The sequence below is a fragment of the Humulus lupulus genome, chromosome 4, assembly GCF_963169125.1.
Source record: "Humulus lupulus chromosome 4, drHumLupu1.1, whole genome shotgun sequence".
Taxonomy (NCBI): domain Eukaryota; kingdom Viridiplantae; phylum Streptophyta; class Magnoliopsida; order Rosales; family Cannabaceae; genus Humulus; species Humulus lupulus.
This window is the reverse complement of record NC_084796.1, coordinates 96,859,328-96,882,903: the sequence shown is the minus strand read 5'-3', so window position 1 is coordinate 96,882,903 and position 23,576 is coordinate 96,859,328. Positions and strand designations below refer to the sequence as shown.

The following is a 23,576-nucleotide window of genomic DNA, read 5'->3' as shown; positions in this document are numbered from 1 at the left end:
CTTTCGTAGATTCTCGGGTCGGTGAGATAAGGCATCCTCAGCATTTCAAGAAGGCAGGGCCTCGCATAGCGAGGCCCTTTTCTTCGGGTGCGCGTCTTGGGGAAGGCTTCCTCGACATTCGTAGTTATGTTGGATCTCTTGGCGCCTAGGTGATTCAAGCCTCTCCCTTAGGCAAATTGGGCCTCGCTATGCAAGGCCTTTGTGCACTCAGCTTTAGTGGAGTGCCTTGAGACGAGGTTGGCCTTGCATAACAAGGCCCTCATCCCTTCATGCGTGTGGAAGGTGGCTCAGCGTATAGGTGTGCGACATGCCTAGATGGGTTAAGCCTCGCTATGTGAGGCCCTTGATCCTTTAGGTTTCGTGCCTAGCGAATCGATGACGACACCCAAGAAAGTTAGGCCTCTTTAGGCCTTGTGCAAGGATCACCTCGAGGCTACTTTGTGCCCATGCCACCTAGTAGCTACTCAACACCTCTGGCACTTCACGTCTGTGCCAACAAGGGTGGCTTCACGTAGAGGGATATGCCGCGCATGGCAAGGCATGTCTAGAGGCACCATTTCGCTAGCATGCATTTCATGGTCTTCAAACGTCCTTCTTAATTAGGGGTCCTCTTGAAGGGACTTCCCGAGGGAAAATTCCCACATTCACACTTATATTTATTTTTAGTCTAAAATCTCCAAAGACACTATCTAAGTGATCCACTCATATTAGTTTTAAATAAAATAATATATCTAACATTATTTTAATTAACCAAATAAATTAATTACATAAATTTAATTAAAATAATTAGTTAAATAAATTAAGAAAAAATTAAATTGGGTATTACATGTACAGTCATTTTCATAGCTACAAAATTTACGAATATGTTATTTCTTCTTATTTTTGACAAAAAATTACAAAATTTCACTAAATAGAGTCACGGAGTACATTGGTCATAATACAAGGTGGAACTTCTTCCAACCAAGTAACCTGGCTTTCTATCTATAGTGTATATCTAGCTGAGCCATGTGTTGCGGTGTCACCATTGCACAAAACATGTACTAAACACACCTAAAATGGCACATAAAAACAATCTAATAGTCCTAAGAATACAACCCCGTTGAGAAACAAAATAACAAGAGGTAGAAACAAAGTTAACGACAACCTCTGCATCATTCTCAACAAACACAACTTCAAAACATAAGTAAGAACAAGAGCCTCCGCCTCTTTTGCTGAAAGCAAACCAAGCAAAGGCTCTGCCAAGAAACCTAAAGGAAAACCATCAGAGTCTCTAACAAGAGCACCAATACCAATAATACCAATTTCACAACTAATAGTAGCATCCACATTTAATTTAAGTGAACCAGGAGGGGGAGTTGCCCTTTACAGAAAGAGGACCCAAAACCAACTGATAGTGAGAGGGTTGGGCTTGCAACCAACCTTCATAGTATTGAGAAGCTCATTGTAAGAAACCAGAATCATCTTTGAAAGAATAACCATGTTTGGCTTTATTCTTCTCTCCCCATATACTCTAAACAGTAATGTGAAATAAACTAAACTAATGGGGTGTCAAAATAGATAGGAGATACTGGAGGATGTCAACAATGTTCCATGAGAGACTAGACTTCACTAGGCTCCAAAAACTTGATAACTTCCAAACTTAAATAGACAATGGGAAAAGGAAAAGAGCATGCAAAACATCATCAAAAAAACTAACCACAATAGAAACAAGATCCTAAAACAAGAACGTGATGTGATAGAAGAGCTGAAGTAGTCGGAATTATTTCATGACAAACACGCCAGGAAAAAATCTTAACTTTCCTTGGTAGTGCTAAAGCCCACAATGAGCGCGAGTCCACCATTTAGATAAAGGAAGAGTGGATGATGTGGAATGCTTAGTAAAAGTAGAGGCAACTAAGTGATATCCGCTCCTAACTGAATAAACACCAGTCTCCTCAAAATGCCAAGATACCTGTATAGTAAGAGTTGAAATTAAAAAGGTGTAGCAATGAAAAAACCCTAGACATAGCATAGTTAGATAATAAAAGGATACTGGTGGAAAAAGTACCCATTCTTTTTAAAAACTTTTGATTTAGTATACAATCTTCTTTTTTATGGGAAAAGTATCCAATGTATAGTTCCGTTAGTTTCCATCGGTACCCACCCCAACAAATATGTTAAAATCTAACCGAGTGTACACGTGGAATATCTTAATTGGTGCAATTCATAATATTTTTAAAAAAATAATTTAAATTAAATTTAAAATAGAAAAAATATTTGTAAAAACCTTATTAAATATTAAAATAATATAAAATATAAAAAATAAAATCTGGAATTGATTAAAATACATATAAAATTTTAAAAATAACAAAATATTTTTTTAAATGAATTTTTAAATATGAATGTTTTAAGTTTTTAAAAATTAAAAGAAAAACTTGAAATCTTTATAAAAAAAAATATCAAAAATTCCCTCACCCTTTTCGGGTTCTCTCTCTCCTCGATATCTTCTATCCTTCTTCTCATCGATAGACCCAAATGACGATGACAGCCCATCCCCTTCGACAACGACAAACCCAAGTGGAGCTCAACCCAGGCAGATCGACGTCCAGGAGGAGATCCATCGCAGCCCATCCCCTTTGAAGGTAACAAACCCAGGCAGAGATCCATCGCTGCCCCTTTCCCATCTCGATTCTACCACATCTAAGTCCAATGACGGGAGGTAAAAAGGTTGAGCACAGGGTGGCAGATTCGGGCTCGTGGGTGGATTCAATGCGTAGATTGGACGGTTTTGACGGAGGTATGGTGGTGGAGACTGTTGTAATTTCTGGGTTTAGTATAACTATTGTTGTATGTATGTTTGAAATGTTTGTAATGTTTGTGTATATATGCTGCAATTTCTGGGTTTGATGAATGTTCTGGGTTTGATAGAAGTTTTGAATGTTCTAGGTTAGAGTTTTAAGTTATATTCTAAATTTTGATTTATTTTTTAACTTATAAGATTAATCTTTTGTTTTTTTGACAAAATTAAATATTTTGTTTCGAAGATTTAATAATGAAGGAAGTTTTCAAAAATTCTAGATTTTTGTTTTTATATTTTATATTACTTTAATATTTAAAATGTTTTTTAAAAACATTTTTTTGTATTCTGAATTAAATTTTAAAAAGATTATGAATTTGACTAATTAGGAGATGCCAAGTGTACACTCAATCAAATATTTTAACAAAGTTGTTAGGATAGCTACCGACGGAGTCCAACGGAACTTGACATTGAGTACTTTTTCCACCAAAAAATATTGGGTACTTAATCACAAATTCTTAAAAAGAATTGGTACTTTTGCCGCAAATATCCCAATAATAAATAACTGCAAAACTGTAGACATCACCATCTTAGTGTAAAAAAAAAATGACAACGAGGAACAGGTGCTATAATTAAGAAACAAAATAAATGGAAAAAAAATATGATGTACAGAATTTAAGTGTTACAGAAAAACACAAAGAATAAACAAAACTGTTCCTGGTTACCCAGTAAAATAACTAAATTAGAAAGATAAAATAGTAGAAAAAAATAATTGAATAAATAAAACTATACTAAGAGCATCTCCAACCTTGACACCTTATTTGGTGTCACACCAACATCAAATTTGGTGTCAAAAACTATTTTCACTCAAATCACAACACTAAAAACTACACAAAAAAAAAATATTCTTTATTATTATATTATTTTTTTAAATAAATTGAATATTATTTTTATTATTATATTAATTTATCAAAATCATCACAATTATTATATCTAATTAATATTTTAAATAAAACGACTCATTAATTACATGATAATAATACTATATAAATAATTAAAACTCGATAAATTAAAAAATCATATTGCATGTAGTAACATAAAGATTGCATCACTAAAGAAAAAATATTACATTCATAGAAAAAAAATATATTACAATACATTAGATTAAATTAAACCTAAAAGACACACTTGAAAATATATATTTTAATTTTGTGAGTTACCATATTCGTCCCACGAGTGCTCAATTAATGTATTTCAAAGCTCAATGTGAGCTTCCTTATCCTTGATTTTTCTATGTCTAGTAAGAAATTCTTGAAACCGAGCATTATCATCTTCTACCATCTGAACTTCTGGACTTGGCACTTCGACTCGCTCTTCAATTGATGCATTAATATCACGTTCATCTTCAATTATCATATTATGCATAATAATACATGAAGTCATTATATCATGTAATACTTTTTTATTCCAAAGACGTGCCGGTCCAGCAATAATTGCAAATCTAGATTGCAGTACTCCAAATGCACGTTCCACATCTTTTCTACATGCTTCTTGTTTCATTGCAAATAATTTCTTTTTTGGATGACGTGGATCATGAATACTTTGAACAAGAGTAGACCATTTTGGATATATACCATCAGCTAAATAATAACCCATATTATACTCTTTTCCTTTAATAACATAATTAGCAGGTGGAGCAATACCTTCAGCAAGATTAGCAAAAACATGGGATGCCTCCAGCACATTAATGTCATTATTAGATCCCGGTAAACCAAAATATTCATGCCATATCCAGAGATCATAGTCAGCTACAGCTTCAAGAATAATAGTTGGGGACCCACTACGACCGGCATATTGTCCTCCCCAAGCACTTGGGCAATTTTTCCATTTCCAATGCATACAATCTAAACTTCCCAACATTCTTGGATAACCTCGACGTTCACCAATGTGGAGTAGTCTTGCAACATCATTAGCGTTAGGTGATCGGAGATAGCGGGCTCCAAACACCTCGACAACAGCACGACAAAATCGCTTCAAGCTTTCTATAGTTGTAGATTCTCCTATTTTGATGTATTCATCGGTAGCATCTGCTGGTACACCATACGCCAACATTCAAAATACAGCTGTTACTTTTTGCAAACCTGATAACCCGAGTTTACCCATTCCATCCCTTCGCTGGATGAAGTAATTGTCATGTCTTTGTATAGCATCCAAAATATGAAGGAATAAAGGACGACCCATTCGAAATCTTCGGTGAAACATCAAATCGGTAAATCGAGGATTCTCTACAAAATAGTCGTTGAAGAGATTGCGATCAGCACTTTCCCAGTCACGGTTGATAACTATATGACCAGGAATCGATCCTCGACATGAGCCTTTGTTTTTTTGGTGTTGAGCAACGCAAAAATTATTGTTAGCAGTAATTTGACCTACTACTTGCATTTCTATATCATCATAATAGTCATCATCTGAAGAAGATGATGATAAATAAGATGAACTACCAGGATAAGAATTCATATTTTATCAAAGTTAAACTATATATATATTTTTCGGTGTACCCTATATCATGTGTGATATTCATGTTTTATAGTGTAAATCTCCTTATCTTCTGAATCCAAAATCAGAAGATAAGAAATCTCACGGATTAATCTTGGCCGCTGAAATAATTTGACCACAATCTCAACCGCTGCATTGTGTTGTCAAATCACATCTTATCTTCTGAGTCCAAAATCAGAAGATAAGAAATCTCACGGATTAATCTTGGCCGCTGAAATAATTTGACCACAATCTCAACCGCTGCATTGTGTTGTCAAATCACATCTTATCTTCTGAGTCCAAAATCAGAAGATAAGAAATCTCACGGATTAATCTTGGCCGCTGAAATAATTTGACCACAATCTCAACCGCTGCATTGTGTTGTCAAATCACATCTTATCTTCTGAATCCAAAATCAGAAGATAAGAAATCTCACGGATTAATCTTGGCTGCTGAAATAATTTGACCACAATCTCAACCGCTGCATTGTGTTGTCAAATCACATCTTATCTTCTGAGTCCAAAATCAGAAGATAAGAAATCTCACGGATTAATCTTGGCTGCTGAAATAATTTGACCATAATCTCAACCACTGCATTGTGTTGTCAAATCACATCTTATCTTCTGAGTCCAAAATCAGAAGATAAGAAATCTGACGGATTATTCTTGGCCGCTGAAATAATTTGACCACAATCTCAACTGTTGCATTGTGTTGTCAAATCACATCTTATCTTCTGAATCCAAAATCAGAAGATAAGAAATCAAATCTTATGTAGCTTTTTCATCCCTATATAATCCCACACTACTCATTCAAACGGATTACCTCTTCCACACTACTCATTCAAACTGATCACATCTCTTCAACATATTTTCAAAACAACTACATTTTCTTCCAAAATGTCTTCCAGTCGCATTGCTTCATACTCACTTGAAGAAGATATGCACTTGTGCCATGTATATATTGACATTTCTCAAGATCCAATCATAGGAAGAAACCAATCAGGTAACAGTTTTTGGGCAAGAGTTGAATCAGAGTACCACAAGAATGAGAAATTTAGTAATCAACCTCGACCAAGAAGATCTTTGCAAACTCGAATGACTACCATTATTGGTGCAGTTGCAAAATTAAGGGGATGCATCAACCAAATCCAAAATAAAAATCCATGTAAGTGTTTGTTATAATTTACTTATTGTTACTAATTTTTTTTAAAATTTTATTGACACTATTATTTTATTTATGTTTTAATAGTTAAATCAAGCGAAGATGTTATTAGCCCAAGAAAAAAAATATAGCAGAGGCTTCAAATTTGATCATGTGTGGCCCATCCTCAAACACATTCAGAAATTTACAAGTGATGACAACATTAATGGACCAAGTAGATTCCAACAAGATGGTCCTAATTTTACTTCGTCAAAATCATTATCTCACAATTTTGATTCTCCGACGTCAGCATCCACCGGTATGAGTTCATTTGATCTTAATATAAATAATGAGGAAATCATTACTAATTCAACTGAAAGACCTATTGGTGTGAAAAAAGGAAAGGCAAAACAATTAGGTGATGATCAATTTAACAAACTAATGGAACAAAGTAAAAAACTCGTTCAAGTTATTGAAAAGAGTAACACAGATAGAAATGAACGTTATAAAAGAAAGACTGAAGATAAAATTTTATTCACGGATTTGGATTCTATATCCGATCCAGAGTTTCGCTAGTACATTCAAAGCGAAAAAAGAAGAATTTACAGAGAAAGAGCACGAACATCCAAAGTTGGAGAACAAGGAGAAGGATCTCAATATCAGGGATCACAATATCGAGCATCTCAATATCAAGGACAAAGTGCTCAAGATGAAGGGCAACGATCTCAAGATCAAGGTGAAAGATCTGAAAATAACTCACAAGATTATAGTCCATATTTTGACTATCTTGGCGGAACAGGGAATAATTTTCCACATTATTGAATTGTTGTCTTTGTATCTCATAAGGTTCATTTCTATGTTATTGCTTTTCGTTTGATTTTGGTGTGTTTAATTTTAATTTTCCAATGTATGTTTAAGTTTGTAACGTTTTTATTGTGTAATATTGATTATGATTTAAGTTTATAATGTTTTATTGTATAATTTTGAGTATGTTTCGTATGCATTACTATGATTAATATTAAAAAAAAATTGTAATGTGATTGTGAATGTTGAGAATGTGTACTATTAATTATAATGATAATGTGATATTTAATGTGTTCAATTTTAATTTTTTTTAATGTGTTTTTAAATTTGTAATGTTTCTATTGTGTAATATTAAAAAAAAATACAAATATTTAATAATGTTTTATTTAAATTATAATTAAAAAAAATAATTTGTGGTATATACAATTTAATTTTTACATAATAAACTAAATTATAAATTATATATATAATAATATAAATATATATATAAATAATAATATAAATATATATAATAAAATAATGAAAGAAAGGAAAAAAAAAAAAAAAGTATACCGTTTGCTACAGTACATGGCATATATGCTGTGTACTGTAGCCAAATCAGCAAATTTAATATATATATGCCGCTTCATTGGAGGGCCTCCTAATACATATATGCAATTTTAGTGATACATTGGAGAAGCCCTAACTCTTGGGAACTTGGAACGGAGTAACAACGACAAATCAATTTGACAAGAACAAAATTAAAAGATACATATATAAATATAAACAAAAATAAAGAGCCGAAATGAAAGTTAGCAATTACTTATGAAAAAGGTAATAAACTAAGTCAAACCTATATCTATGGTAAAATATAAAAGCATAATAGGATATATATTAACATGAATTATGAATGTATGTTATAAAGCTGCTATAGGAAGCACCTATTTATATTATTATATTAAAATTACTAAATAAATAGTGAAAAACAGTGTATGGGATAAATTGAAAACATTGAACTGACTAACATAGTGAAAATAAATTTACATGTTAAAATAAATAAGTTAACGATACTAGGGACACTTAGTATCTACTACAACAAAAAGGATATTTAGAAGCGATGAATGTTGCTACTAATAATACCCAAAGTTGTTGCTGATAGTCATTAGCAGCGACATGTCACTGCTGACGTGTCGCCACTAATATTTCGACGCTAATATCGATTATTAGCAGCGACAAAATTGTCGCCCCTAATAATTAATATTAGAGGGGACAGTTTATTCTTTAATAAATTGAATTTCTCTCCTAATAATCGTGATTCTCAGATCATATTTCTCCCCTGATAATAAAAAGTTGCCCCTAATAATATAATATTAGCGATAACTTTGATATTATTAGGGGGGAAAAAAATCGCCCCTCATACTTTTATATAATTAAAAATAAATAAAAAATATTTAAATAACATATTTTTAACTTATAATATCAAAATTAAATATGCATAAAAATAATAATACTAAAATTAAATATGCATAAAATTAATAATTTATTCAAATGACACAACTAATACAATATTATCCAAATTAAATATCCATAAAATAATATATTAATTAAAAGTTATTGTTTATTACAATAATATAGAAAACATCTCAACCCTTGGCATCCTTCGTATTGTCCCATTCTTTTGGTGCCTGTAGTGGTTGTGGGGCCTGTGGTGTGTGTGAAGGCATCACCCATGGATACTAAGGGGGTAATGATGATCCTCCAGGTCCATACATGTATGGTTACGAATAGGGTAGAGGTTGAGACAATGACCCACTCATATGAGGAGGCGGGGGTTGGGACGAAGGTCCGCTCATATGGGGATGATAATCCTAAGGGTACAGAGGCATCGACCATTGATACATATATGGTTAGGCCGAAGGTTGAGATGGCAAAGTTGGTACGAGAGTGTGGGGATGGTCTGGTGAAGGCTGAGAAGCTGAAGCTTGAGACGTGTGTTGTGTATGAGCTTCATAAGACGAGCCTACATACTTCTCGAAAAACTAGTGATATGTATTCTGCATCTCCATGTTTGTTGCCGGACGTTTTTCAGGTGGAAGCTGCTGATACACGTATTGAAGTTGTTCATTCATGACCTTCACAATGTCAACCAATTCACGTATTCCTTAGTCAGTTATTGAGGTGGTGCCTGAGACTGAGTATTTTGAGAGGGACAGTTTAACATTTTTCCCTTTACTTTGTGACCAACTCCTCGCTGGTGGCCCTGCCTTTCACCAAGAACCTGACTTAGTATCTTCATTTGATCGACCGAGGAAGAGTCATTGGTACCAGATTCAACTGTTTGCTGAGTCTCAGCTTCAAGAGCTGACTTCAACTTAACTTGTTTATAAAAAAAAATTATAATACAAAAGAAAAATATAATTATTTGAATTGATAATAAAGTTAAACATACATAATCTCGTTCAGCATCCTCGTTGACAAAATTCTTGTTCATTTTTGTCCAGTGATACTCCTTCCATTCTTCAATTAGGTTAGGGTTCAACTAATAAAGAAAATGACAATGTTAGAGAACTTATAAATTCATATAACTTAATTAAGTTAATATTTTCACTTACTTTTTCGTGACGAGTGGTCACTAATGATTTTGTGCCTTGTGTTGTAGAGTACTTCATTTGGTCTTGGTTTATTTTGTTTGTAACGACCCAAATTTCCTAATAAGGTTTAGGACCTTGATTAGGAGGCCGGGAGGGCCATAATTGATTTATTGTGCTATTATATGATTATAAGCATGATTATGTGGGTCATATTATTATGTGATGATAAAGGCATGCATGGGGTTATATACTCTGTTGTGAGGGTATTTTGGTAATTTGGCTCATTGAGAGTGTAATTGCATACTTGTGTGTATATTGGTAGGCTAATGTTGAGACCACATTATTATGTGGGTATGTTTGCAGCTTGTGGCTCGGGGCGATCCTAACAAGCGGTTTAGTGGGAAAGTCACAGCGGGGATTTATACCCGGCTCGGGGTGAGCCTGGGGATGTATCTGGGAATTTGGAGAATATATTGGAGACGATTTGATATTGAGAAATATAATTGGTGATTAGTTGGGTATTGGAAAGTAAGCGGTAAATATTGAAGACATTAAAGGAATTAGCGAGAATTGGGAGTAATGACCAAAATGCCCCTAGGATGATTTAAAGGTTTAGTTATTATTGGGAGGGCAAGGTGGTCATTTGGCTTACTAAAGGATAGGCTATATTCTGCTTTATTATCTTAGTGGAAGTTGTAGATAAATTCAGAAGCTTAAGGAAAAGAAAAGAAGAAGGAAGAAAGAAAAACAGGACACTTAGTGTTATCTCTCTCTCTCCCATTTGGCTGGGTCATCTCTTCACCATTCTTTGTGAGTTTTGGAGCTGGAATTCCAGAGTAAGCTCAGGATGGAGCTTAGGGCTAAGGACCTTGGTGAAGCTAGAAGAACTAGTAGGGTTTAGCCAGTCAATTAAGGTAAGTTTTAAGGTTTCCTGATGTGTTTTTCTGGGTTTTAATGAGATGGTTTCTAAGTTTGAGTTTTGGATGGAAAAAAGGGATATGAACCTGAGGAGTTGAAGGGCTTGAGGCTGGTTGGATGCTAGGGATAACCTAAGGTCGAAATCTTCCATAGAAGGTAATAAGTTCTGGCTTTGATGTTCTAAGTATCTGAGTTTCTGGTTGAATCTTTCAGTTCTTGGGTTCAATGTTTGTTTTTCTAGTTTGATGATGCATGTGGTTAAGTCTTGTGTTATTGAGTTGTATGGGGTGAGATATAGGTGATGGTAGACTCAATTTGGTGTGTAATTGAGGGTTGGAAGGGTTCCAAGGGGTTTTGGTGCGAGGAAAGTCGAAGAGGGAAAAACAGAGTGCTGCTGGTCTGTGACTAGCGCTGTAGCGCTAGCCTTTGGGCGCTACAGCGCTAGGCTAGGGCTTCCTGGGCGTGTTGGCACTGCTTGTAGCGCTATAGCGCCCTCCTTAGAGCGCTGTAGCGCTACCCTGTCTCCAGAAAGGGGTTTTTGAGTTTTTCCTTAGGGTTTTTGCCTAGAGGCTTGGGGTTTAGTTCCACCACCCCGTTTGGTGGAATTAGCGCTTCCCGGGGGGCTCGGGATTGGTCCCGAGGCTAGGTTTTGGATTTGAAGTTTGGTAGTGATTCTGATCTATGGCTGTGACTAGGTACGCGCTAAGGTTCAGACGGGATCGTGCTTGAGGATCAATTTGAACGAGCTAGCGAGATTTAAAGGTAAGAGAGCTGCACCTAATTATGTGGCTAGGTTAGGACTAAGTGTTCCCTATGTTTGTATGCATTGTTGTGTGAATGTGATTAACCATGTGGACACGATGGGACTAAGAGCTCCCTATATTTGTATATCATGTCATGAGATGGTATTATTATGCCATGGGACATGCGATAACCGACCTAAGGGTGTCGGAATCAATATTTGCGCACAGGGTGCGGCTCGGCCACTGGTAGCTGAGGCAGCTTATTTATCACTGAGCTCGGTTAAGCTGGGCGGAGTCAGTGAGTATTACACTGGGGCCGGCCCAAGTGAGCCGAAGACAGTGTGTTAAATAGAGGGTGCAACCTAAGGGCGCCGACCCTGAATACTATTTGATGGATGTGATAAACTGTTGATTATGAACGTGAATGTTGTGTTATGGATATGATTGGTTGACTGTCTGGACTGTTAATTTGCTGAGTGTTATCACCGATTGGATAAATGTTTTGAATTGCTGAATTCCTGGTTGTGCATTGTGGAATATTTGATTAATGATGTTGATCTTGCTATGATATCATGCTTTCTTGCTGGGCCTCCGCTCACGGGTGCTACGTGGTGCAGGTAAAGGCAAGGGTAGGCTGAATCAACCATGAGTTGGAGATCTCTGGGGGCGAGGTGTACATTGTCAGCTGCTCGACCGCCACGGTCGAGGAATTGTACAGGGACGAAACCTAAAATGTATATTTTGCCATTAGAGTGGCTTGAATTATTTGTAACTCTTGGAATTTGTTGTAACTAAGTCGTCTAAACCCTGTTTTGAGTTTCCATGTATTAAACTGTCATTTTTAATGAAAATAGCCTGTTTGTGACCAAAATCTTTTATTCCTGATCCGTTGATGATGTTGAATTCACATTTCATTTAAATGACTTGATTAGCAAGTCTTGCACTATTTTAAACACACAGTGTAACGGTCTTGGTTATCCAGGGCGTTACATTGTTCTTCACGGAGCGCAAAATAAACTCTGGACTCCTGAAAAACTCACAAATTTGTTTCCACTCATCGACGTTGACATCTTTGGGTTGATTCTTTAGGACCTCATCCCAATCATCTGGTCCTTCGTAGAACTTTTTGAAGTGGGCGTGCCGCTTAGTTTTCCTATCTCGGTATCTCTCAACATCAATAGTGTTAATGATGGTGGTATAATCTGGTCGCCCATCTATTTGATAGATGTGCTACAATCAAGAGAAAACATGTTAAACGTGTTGGAATTATAACACAATTATTATTAAAGTAAATTCTAAAAAATGTATCTTCACTTTGCTAATGACATTGTCCTTATACTGTTTTGGGACACTATTCCAATCCTTGTAATATCCTGGAATCGCTGATGTGACTTGGTTGCCCAAAAGACGGACAAAAATAGCATGTTCCATTCCCACCACTTTGTACTTGATAGGGTCAACCACTATAGGGAGTGGATGTCCAGCTTGTTGCCTTCTGTCTTCTAAATTTTTTAAGCGACTCTATCCCGACCACCGACCCTATAAACACCCTATCCCGACCCTCGACCCTATAAAGACCATATTCTAACCCTATAAAGACAATATCCCGACCCTCGGCCCTATAAAGACCCTATCCCGACCCCCAACCCTATAAAGACCTTATCCCGACCCTCGACATTATCCCGACCCTATAAAGACCTTATCCCAACCCCCGACCCTATAAAGACCTTATCCCAACCCCCGACCCTATCCCGACCCTATAAAGACCTTATCCCGACCCCGACCCCGACCCTATCCTGACTCTATGAGGACACTATCCCGACCCTCGACCCCCAACCCTATAAGGATACTATCCCAACCCCCGTCCCTATAAAGACCCTATCCCGACCCCCAACCCTATAAAGACCTTATCCCGACCTGACCCCCGACCCTATCCTGACCCTGACCCTGACCCTATCCCAACCCTATAAAGACACTATCCCGACCTCTGATCCTATAAAGATCCTATCCCGACCCACGATCCTATAAATCTACAAAAAAATTGGGCAACATCTCCCTTATACTAAAGACCTAGCCATTTTTAAATAGTTAAAAAACACAATTCAAAAAACACACTATAATTTTCTTCCTTATATATTCGCAGAACACAAAAATTTCACAGAACCTACTTCACTAATACATGCAAGTTCATAACCTCCCTTATTAGCACAACACACAATGTTTATCTTAGAATCTACTTCATTATGGATGAATATTTGTGATATTCAAACTCACCTAATAATAATAATAATAATAATTGTTGACGGTAAGAACTCGTCAACGAAGTTAAGTTGGAAAAATTATCGAATCAAGATCGCTAATGGGAAAGTTATCAAAACCTGAACAATAACTCAAGAACTAGGATATCACAACAATGGAGAAATTAATCTTTCATTCACACTTAAGGCTCTGCTACAGTAAAAATTCCAACCCCCTTTCAGGTGGCCTTGGAGTTCCTTTTATAGTAGGCTCTAATGGCCTTAGGTACATAGTGGTCCAGGGGACCAAGTGGTACATACGTATTGTACTAGGGGAGTGGCCTCAGAGGTTGTGGTTGTACATCCTATACAGGAGCAGGTGTCAGGAGGATGTCTCCACTACTCATTTGTACCCGTATCTGATGCATGGTGGCAGGCGTAGTGGCACAGGAGGTAGTGGTGTCGGTTCTGACCTATGGCCGTAGACGTACGGACCACGATCCTTACTGGCACTGGTATCCGTACCTAGTACTTGGTCGTACAAATATGTCCCATTCGACTCGTACTGGATCTCCTAAGCATAGGGACTTCGAGGTGTGAAGAAGGGGATCTTTGGTGTCCATACTGGCCGTGGCGTTGAGTAGGGGTCTTGGGCCCATACGCATCAAGTCATGGGGTGTCGGCCTCCTGAGAAGATGGTGGGCTGGTGGACCTCCCGGGGCGTGCGCGCGTGGGACCTTGCGTGGCCTCGCGCATGGGGCGCCATTGACGGCCTCGCAGCCTCCCTCGGCCCCGCGCATGGGCATGGTGGGAGTGGCCCAAGGGCCTCGCGGAATAGGGCGCCTCGCCCATATGGTGGCCTCGTCATATGATGACCTCGCCATATGATGGCCTCGTCATATGATGGCCTCGCGAAATAGGGCACCTCGCCCATATGGTGGCCTCGCAGAATAGGGCGCCTCGCCCATATGATGGCCTCGCGGAATAGGGCGCCTCGCCCATATGGTGGCCTCGCGGAATAGGACGCCTCGCCCATATGATGGCCTCGCGGAATAGGGCGCCTCACCCATATGGTGGCCTCGCGGAATAGGGCGCCTCGCCCATATGGTGGCCTCGTGGACTAGGGCGCCTCGCCCATATGGTGGCCTCGCGAAATAGGGCGCCTCGCCCATATGGTGGCCTCGCGGACTAGGACGCCTCGCCCATATGGTGGCATCGCGGAATAGGGCGCCTCGCCCTTATGGTGGCCTCACGGAATAGGACGCCTCCCATATGATGGCCTCGCGGAATAGGGCGCCTCGCCCATATGATGGCCTCGCAGAATAGGGCGCCTCGCCCATATGATGGCCTCGCGGAATAGGACGCCTCGCCCATATGGTGGCCTCACGGAATGGGACGGCCTCACCCATATGATGGCCTCGCGGAATGATGGCGAGGGGACGGCCTTCGCCCATATGATGGCCTCGCGGAATGGTGGCCTCTCGAGAAGGGATGGCCTCGCCCATTTGATGGCCTTACATTTTCTCTTGATGAGATTATGAGCATCAACACTTGCCCCCCTAGTCTAGGAGAGGGCCTTAAGGTGCTCTTGTAGACTATTCATCTTGGTTCCTATAAATAGGCCTTCATGCATGGCTTAATATTTACATCTTACCTCCTTGGCTTAGTGGTAGTTAGACCCTTGCTCCTTTCAAGAGGTAAAGGGTTCAATCCCCCACAACCACACTTTCTCCATAATTTCATCACTTTTCCATTTTTTCATCATCAATTTTTTTTTATATAAGCTAGTTTCTTGATGTGTATAGTTTTGGACTAACACACATTTCTGATTAATTCTTGCAGACGCGCATTTTCAACGCTTTGGTGCTTTTCACCTCCCAACCTTCCTTGGACTCCGACCTCGTTCCTTCAATCGCTTGAGGTATACTTTCTTTTCTTCTCCCATTTATTTACTTATTTTATCGGATTCAGACCAGCAACACTTGGGATGGGGTACATTAGTCCGAGCTTGTTTTGACCATATGCGCGCCCCTCCTCTTTTTTTTTTATACATATGCCTTGTAGTAGTCCATTTAGGGCGTTTGCACCTAGAGGTATTAAGCCTATTCCTTTGTGTTTTGTAGTTTTCCCCTTGTTTATACGTGAGCCCCTTTTTGCTGTTGGGACGTGGTTTCATGGCCAGTGAGGGCCCGTCCGACATACCCTCAAGGGCTGAGTTTATCGACCTGTCTTCAGACCCCGAGTCCCCTGAGGGCAACCCTTACCAGGACTATGATTCTTTGAGGCAGGCCCGCATTCGTCACCTCGAGTGCATGGCTGATCTTAGGCATACAATTTGGGTGGTAGAGAGCGAAATCGACTCGGTGTCGAGGGGAGACGGAGGACCTCCACCCCCGGGCCTTAGTGACCATATAGCGCGTCTTAGGACGACTCTTTTTGAATTGCGGTGGGAGTTAGAGTTTATGGAGGGACACATTCCGCCAGAACCTCCCGCTCCCCCTTCGCCTGATGACGGTCACGGGGCTATTAACTCCTCTCCTCAGCCCCTAGTCTCCGTTGATCCTGGCTTAGCGCTTCCGCCATCGCTCCCCCGATGGAAAACCCTTGCTAGGAAGAGAAAATGGAGGGTTAAGTGCTCTGCCTCTTCCTCACATGCTTCTTTTGATTTTGCAGATATGTCGAAAGCACGCAGACAGGTGTCCGTCCAGGAAGAAGACGACACCCCCTATTGGCGTCCAGCCTAGTGTCCCACGTGTCTCCGAATAAATTGAAGGCAATCGTGAAACATTACCGAGCTCCTCCAGAATATGCCCTGCACGCTCCTCAAGAGACTTGCCGGGCTGACCGCCCTAAACGGGCTTTGTGGCTTTGAGCGAACAGATTCTGAAGGCGGGTGGCACCATTCCTCTGCATCCATTCTTCGTGGCGGTTCTCAACTATTTTGATTTGGCCCCTCTCCAACTGTCGCCCAACAGTTGGCTGACCTTAAGTTGCCTCTTCATCTGGTTTAAGGACAATGAGAAACGTGCCCCGACAGCGCAGGAGGTGCATACTTTGTATGACCTTATAGCATTGCCCAGGTGTAAAGGCTTCTACTACTTGCAAAAGGCCAACAGTGAGCTCCCCTTAAAAGAGGGCTCGGTGTCCAATACCGGGCCATGGAAGCAAGATTTTTTTTGGGTAGAGGGGCCTCTCTCGGTTCGTGAAAGCTTCCGTGCTAATCCTAGTAAGTATCCTGATCCTTCTTTCTTTCTTACTAGAACTTACTGTTTTGCACTCTCGCTTGTATTGATATTGACGTGGTTCTTGTAGGGTACTTTGCGGATCCTTCGGTCATTGGGTCTGAGGCGGAGGCCATAGGCAAACTCATCGCTGCAGATTCCGCTCAGAAGAAGGCGACGGTCCTTTTTACGGTGGAAAATCTCACCCGCCACCAATTGTCCCTGGTCACTAACTCCAAGTTCCTGTGGTTTATCACCGGGTCTAAGAAGGTTGTGGCTACGCCGGCTGGGCCATCACTGCACGAGGATGCGGTTGAGGTGGAGATGGAGGATGCCCCCCTGTCCCCAGGGGGATGTCCTCCTCATGACCCCCACGACCAGGACACGGCCTTTCACCCTCTGGACCTGCAGGCCACGGCAGGATGCTACGCCCCTCCTGGCCATGATGGCGGGGATACCTTCCCTCCGATCCCTCATGACCTCGGCGTACCGGATGCTGATTTCGTCGGGCTCACGGAGCTCCCTGCTGATGCACCAGAATCTCAATTTTTCTCTTCTGCTGCGCCTCCTCCTGCCTCGGCGAGTGGGTCGTCTGTTCCGGTCCAACCAGATATTCCTAGCGTGGAGGCAGAGGCTTGGGTGACCAGGATGGCCTCAGTTTATGGGCAGCGTTTCGTTCCAATAGCTGCGAGTCTCCCTGTCTCCGACTGGAGGGGCCTGGGGAACGTGACTAAGTCAGACCTCGGGGAGATGCTAAGGCGTGCCGCGGCCTGGGTGAGGCTTTGCACCTTGCGTTGATTAGCATTATGCATAGATGCGCCTGTGCTCTTCTTTTTGTTACTTATTGCTGATGCCATTGATTTTCTTGTGCATGTCTATATCGTGTCTCTTCGACATGCTGACTCGACTGGCATCCTTTCCGCATCTACCACTGAGAGGGACGGCCTCATAGTCCAGGTCCAGGAGCTCGAAAATGAGCTTAGCGCAACCAAGGTCCAATTTTCAAAGGCCCGGACTAAGTATGCCAAGTCGGACTCGAGGAATGATAAGTTGAAGACTAAGATCAAGGAGCTGAGGGGCAAGGTCAAATGCTTGGAGCGCGAGCTGAAGGGGGCCAAGGCCGCTGCGTCCGGGTCGCATGAGATGGTTATTCAAATGGGGACTGAAGTTGAGGCCCTTAGGGCCGAACTACAGTCGGCTCAGGAGAAGGTCGCTTCCTTGGAGGCGGAGAAGGCTTCCTGGGAAGAGGAGAGGGTCATAACCGAGCGCAAGTCTATAGACCGGGCTCTTTACAATGTGTGGAGGCAGGATCCCAACTTTGACTTCTCCTCTTTCGGCGAGCAAGCTGTTGCCTGAGCGGCCTGGTGGAGTGCCCACTATAGGAGGCCTTGAAATAGTCTCGCTCCTTTTTTGTTTTTTATTTTGTAACGTCATCACCAGTGCTACTTTTCTGTTAGTAACCTTTGTACTATCTTGAGAACTTTCTCTTGCATCTTTTTTTTTTTAATGTATGAATACATATGATGCTGTTGTTTATTTCTTGTTCTACTTCATTTGAGGCCCTTTTATGCCTGTATGACGGGGTTTGGTTGGTTCCCTTCTTTTATTTATCAGGCTGGAGGTCCTTTGGATCCCATGTGAGAGGGTTCATTGGGACCTCTTTTGGTGCCTCTTGGTGGCTTCTATAAGGATATTTTGACCCCTTGGGTCTTAGTTATCCTTTTATGTTTTTCTTGCGCGCGCTTATTATTTCTTTGCGAGAAGCGTCCCTTTCGTCATTTTGCATAGTACTATTTCTGCAAGGGTCTCTTTTGGGACCCTTTTTGGCTAGACAGCTTGGTGGCCGCTCTAGACTTATTAGTGTTGTCACTATATATATATTTTTCTTTCGTAAGGCCTTTTGGCCTCCTTGATGTTCACAAGGGTAGCTAATCCTTGTAAACTCAGGGGAGGCCTTGCAAGGTCTTTTTACTACTTTCTATGTTTAGGGACTTCGTCTAGGGCCCCGACATAAGGGATCCTCCTAATGCATAGGGGGTCGTTTTTAGGCTATTCCTAATTGAGGGCCCTTTTCAAGATCCCTTATCAGAAGGTCTTTTTTAGGAGCCTCTTTTTCAGGAGGGCGAGGGGTCCTTTCCAAGATCCTCCGTTAGAGGGCCCTTTTTAGGTTCCCCTTGCCAGCTGTGTTATCGCCCCTTGTCCTGCCCCCCGAGTGTTTGGTGAAATTTATTTCGGTGGACACTTTGGCTGATGCCTGAGTATTGAAGAAAAAATAACACACGGAGTGGCTAACAGTTTTACTTATAATATGTGGTTTCATTCATCATATTCGTAACATAATAGTTTCATACACGTAGCTGCAACGGTACACAGGTGGTTGTCATATGAAGCAAAACATAAAAAGACTCACATCTACTTAGGAGGCTATCTAGGTAACCTCTTTGATTTCTTCCTATCCTATCAAGGCAGCGTGCCACACTTGTGCTTTTGCCCGTGGGCATGGGCGCCTTACTGGTAGTACTTCCTCAGGTGTTCTGCGTTCCAAGCCCGGGGGATGATGGTGTCGTCCATACGAGCCAGCTTGTAAGTGTTCGGGGGGATGCAATTAGCAATCTGGTAGGGCCCCTCCCAATTTTCTCCCACCACTCCTGCACCTGGGTCTCGCGTGTTTGGGAGCACCTTCCTCAGCACCAGGTCGCCGACTCTGAAAGTTCTCTCTCGCACCCTCGAATTGTAGTACCTTGCGGCGCGTTGCTGGTATACCGCCACCCTCATTTGGGCTTTTTCTCTCTTTTCCTCCAGCATGTCTAAGCTTTCGGTCAGGGCTACGTGGTTGGCTTCGTCTCCATATGCCTGTACCCTGTGGGACGTGACTCGCATCTCGACCGGGAGCACAGCCTCGCACCCATAGGCCAAGGAGAATGGGGACTCCCCAGTAGTCGTGCGTGGAGTGGTTCTGTAAGCCCACAGCACATTTGGTAGTTCATCTGCCCAGGCTCCCTTCATCTTCTCCAGCTTTGTCTTTAGGTTCTTCTTCAGGACCCTGTTGGTGGCCTCCACTTGCCCATTGGCCTGGGGGTGCACCACTGCGGAGAAGCTCCTCCTTATACCTCTTTCCTTACAGTATTCATCGAAGGCTCCCCCTTCAAATTGGGTACCATTGTCGGAAATAATCTTGTAGGGTACCCCATATCGACACACAATGAATTTGTTGACAAAAGAGGTGATGTGCCTAGCGGTTATCTTCACAAGGGGTTCCGCTTCTACCCACTTAGTGAAATAATCCACTGCTACCACCGCGTACTTCGCTCCACCCCTGCCTGTAGGAAGGGCGCCGATTAAGTCTATCCCCCAGATAGCGAAGGGCCAGGGGCTGGGCATGCTGGTCAGTTCGCTTGGGGGTCTTCGAGGGTAATTGGAGTGCCTCTGGCACTTGTCGCATTTCGTGGCAAAGTCATGCGCGTCTTTCTCCATGGAAGGCCAGTAGTATCCTTGTCTCATGGCCTTCCTAGCCGTGGAGGGTCCACTTTCGTGGTTGCCGCACTCTCCCTCGTGGATCTCTTGTAACACCTTCAACGCCTCCTCTTATTCTACACACCGCAGGAGTGGCATGGAGAATCCTCTTTTGTAAAGGACTCCATCTATCAAGGCGTACCTCGCGGCCTTGTACACCAACCTCCAAGATTCGTTTTTATCCGCAGGCAAGGCCCCTTCCTCCAGGTACCTCTTGATTGGCTCGGTCCATGATTTCTTTGGGACGCTGACCACGTGCACATCTGCGCCTTCAATGCTGGGCTTTGGTAAGTGTAAATGTGGAAATTTCTCCTTGAGAATTTTATTCACGGATGAAGCTCTATACTACGAGACACCCTCACTAGGCGAGGGCCCTCGGCCATGTGCCCATCCGAACTTCACCCTCGATATGCGAGGGTCCCTAACTGGTCGTCCGTATGCGCCCGGTTCCATCAGGCATCAAGCCTTTCCTACACTCGGAGGAAGAATGTCAGCCTCGCCATGCGAGGGTGGGGGCTTTGTTGTGGCATCCGTGCTCCTAGCCTCGCGACGCTGCACCTGGAAGGAGGAGAGGCAGCCTCGCTATGCGAGGGACCCTCGCTATGCGAGGGTGCTACCTTGTTGCTACGCCCGTGCCATGCTTCTACCTGAGGGAAAGGGGTCAGCCTCGCTATGCGAGGGTGTGGCCTTGCCACGACGCTCTTGCTGCTAGCCTCGTGTCTATGCGACCCGCATAGACCGGCCCTGACCCTTGGCACCTTGACTTCTCAGGACATGCATAGGTTGAAGCCTCCTCGACATAGGCACGAGATCACTTGGGGGAACCTTGTTGATATGCCGAACGAACATGGAGCATTGAATGGTGTTGATGCTCATAATCTCCTCAAGAGAAAATATAAGGCCGAAGCGGAGCCCCAAGGCCACCGCCTAGCAAGGCTTCCATTCCGCGAGGCCATCAAATGGGCGAGACAATCATATGGGCGAGGGCCGTCCCATTCCGCGAGGCCCTCCCGTCTCGCGAGGCCACCGATCCGCGAGGCCACCGTTCCGCGAGGCCCTCCCGTCTCGCAAGGCCACCGATCCGCGAGGCCCTCCCATCTCGCGAGGCCACCGTTCCGCGAAGCCCTCCCGTCTCGCAAGGCCACCGATCCGCGAGGCCCTCCCATCTCGCGAGGCCACCGATCCTGGAGGCCCTCCCATCTCGCGAGGCCACCGATCTGCAAGGCCCTTGGGCCACTTCCACCATGCCCATGCGCGAGGCCGAAGGAGGCTGCGAGGCCGTCAATGGCGCCCCATGAGCGAGGCCGAAGAAGGTCCATCAGCCCACCATCTTCTCAGGAGGCCGACACCCCGTGACTTGACGTGTATGGGCCCAAGACCCCTACTCAACGCCACGGCCAGTACGGGCACCAAGGATCCCCTTTTTCACACCTCGAAGTCCCTATGCTTAGGAGATCCGGTACGAGTCGAATGAGACATATTTGTACGACCAAGTACTAAGTACGAATACCAGTGCCAGTGAGATTGCTAGGGTAAGGATCATGGTCCGTACGTCTACGGCCTTAGGTCAGAACCGACACCATTACCTCCTGCGCCAATACGCCTGCCACCACGCCTCAGGCAGGGGTACAGACAAGTAGTGGAGACATCCCCCTGACACCTGCTCCTGTACGGGATGTACAACCACTACCTCTGAAACCATTCCTCTAACACAGTACGTATGTACCACTTGGTCCCCTGGATCATCATGGACCTAAGGCCATTAGAGCCCATTATAAAAGGAACTCTAAGACCACCTGAAAGGGGGTTGGAAAGCTGAATGTAAAAACGAGACTTAAGAAATATATGTTTCTGGTATTCATGGTTGCCTAAGTTTTCTCCTGTTGTTTAGAGTTCATTCTATCTGATTCATAGCTTCCTATAGTATAGAGATCGAAGTTTTCTAACCATCAATCGTTGACGAGTTCTTACCGTCAACAGTTTGGCGCCGTCTGTGGGAACGTAAGCACCAAGCTACTGTTCTGCCATTACTTCCGGCAAGGAGAAATGCCAAGACGTTCGAAGCGACTTAGGGAGCCTCAAGAGGTGGAGGTCCACCTTACCGGAGTCCAGCTGAAGGCCTCCATGAAGGATCCACCTCCACCCAGGGACGTAGAGCCCCCAAGGGACCCTGAGGTTCACGAGAATGACAAGGAGGCCTCGTCACCGGCCATCCCACACGGTGAAAGTCCTCTAAGGACAACTGCTGCACCACCCGGGAATGCCAACGAGTTCCCTCCTCCCAAACCACCACAAGTACCGAACTCCGGCCGGCAGGACCCAGGCCCCTCGACGCGTAGATGCGATAAGCAACCCCGGGTCCATTCCGTGAGCTCGAGTTCCAAATCTCGTTTCTATGAAGAGGAGATTCGTGAACTGCACCGTAAAAACCAAAGACTAGAGACTACCCTAGAGAACATGCATGAGGTGCTGAATGGCCTGTTGCAAGGTAAGTCGAACATGACCCTGCCCAGGAGGAAAGAGAAGGGTCGGGAAACCACTGTCCCAGTAGACGACGGGAGGACCAGACACTCCATCAGCAACACCCCCAGAGAGAAGCCGCAGGAGCATCCCGGACCGTCGAGGCCACCCCAGGGGCCAAGGCAAGGGAACGATGGTGGCTCTCGCAACGATATCGAGGTCACCTCAAAGAGGACGCCCGCGGATCTACGAGAGGAGCTCAACAAGAAGAGGGCAGATAAGAGGACTACCCCTCCTACTGTCCCTCGGGACGGCGAAGGAAAGGAAGGTGTCGACCCGTCCATGTTGAGAGACTCCCTGAGGAAGAAGAGGCAAGACCTCGATACAGAGATGAAGAGCCTGCAGAGTAAGATTGTTACCGCGTCTGGAGGGTAAAGCCTTGAGGAGGAGTTCGACTATGAATCAGCCTTCACCAAAGAGATCCAAGCCATCCGACTCCCAGCCAACTTCAAGGAGCCTCATATGACCCCGTATGAAGGAAGCACCGACCCCAAGTACCACCTAGACGCATTCAATGACTTGATGAAATTAAGAGGGATAAGTAGCGGGGCTAGATGCCACTGTTTCGCAGTCACGCTAAAAGGACCCGCCTACAAATG

At 43.0% G+C, this 23,576-nt stretch overlaps 1 protein-coding gene and 1 pseudogene across 1 annotated transcript; one reads left to right on the top strand and one right to left on the bottom strand.

Annotated features, from left to right (window-relative positions):
- Positions 1 to 4,030: 4,030 nt before the first annotated feature.
- Positions 4,031 to 5,293, bottom strand: LOC133832407 (uncharacterized; annotated as a pseudogene).
- A 914-nt stretch (positions 5,294 to 6,207) lies between these two features.
- LOC133832406 (glutathione S-transferase T3-like) lies at positions 6,208 to 7,027 on the top strand. The gene is made up of 2 exons (XM_062262754.1): positions 6,208 to 6,426; positions 6,560 to 7,027. Exons 1-2 carry the CDS (start codon positions 6,208 to 6,210, stop codon positions 7,025 to 7,027), a joined length of 687 nt encoding a protein of 228 aa, XP_062118738.1.
- The last annotated feature ends 16,549 nt before the right edge of the window (positions 7,028 to 23,576 follow it).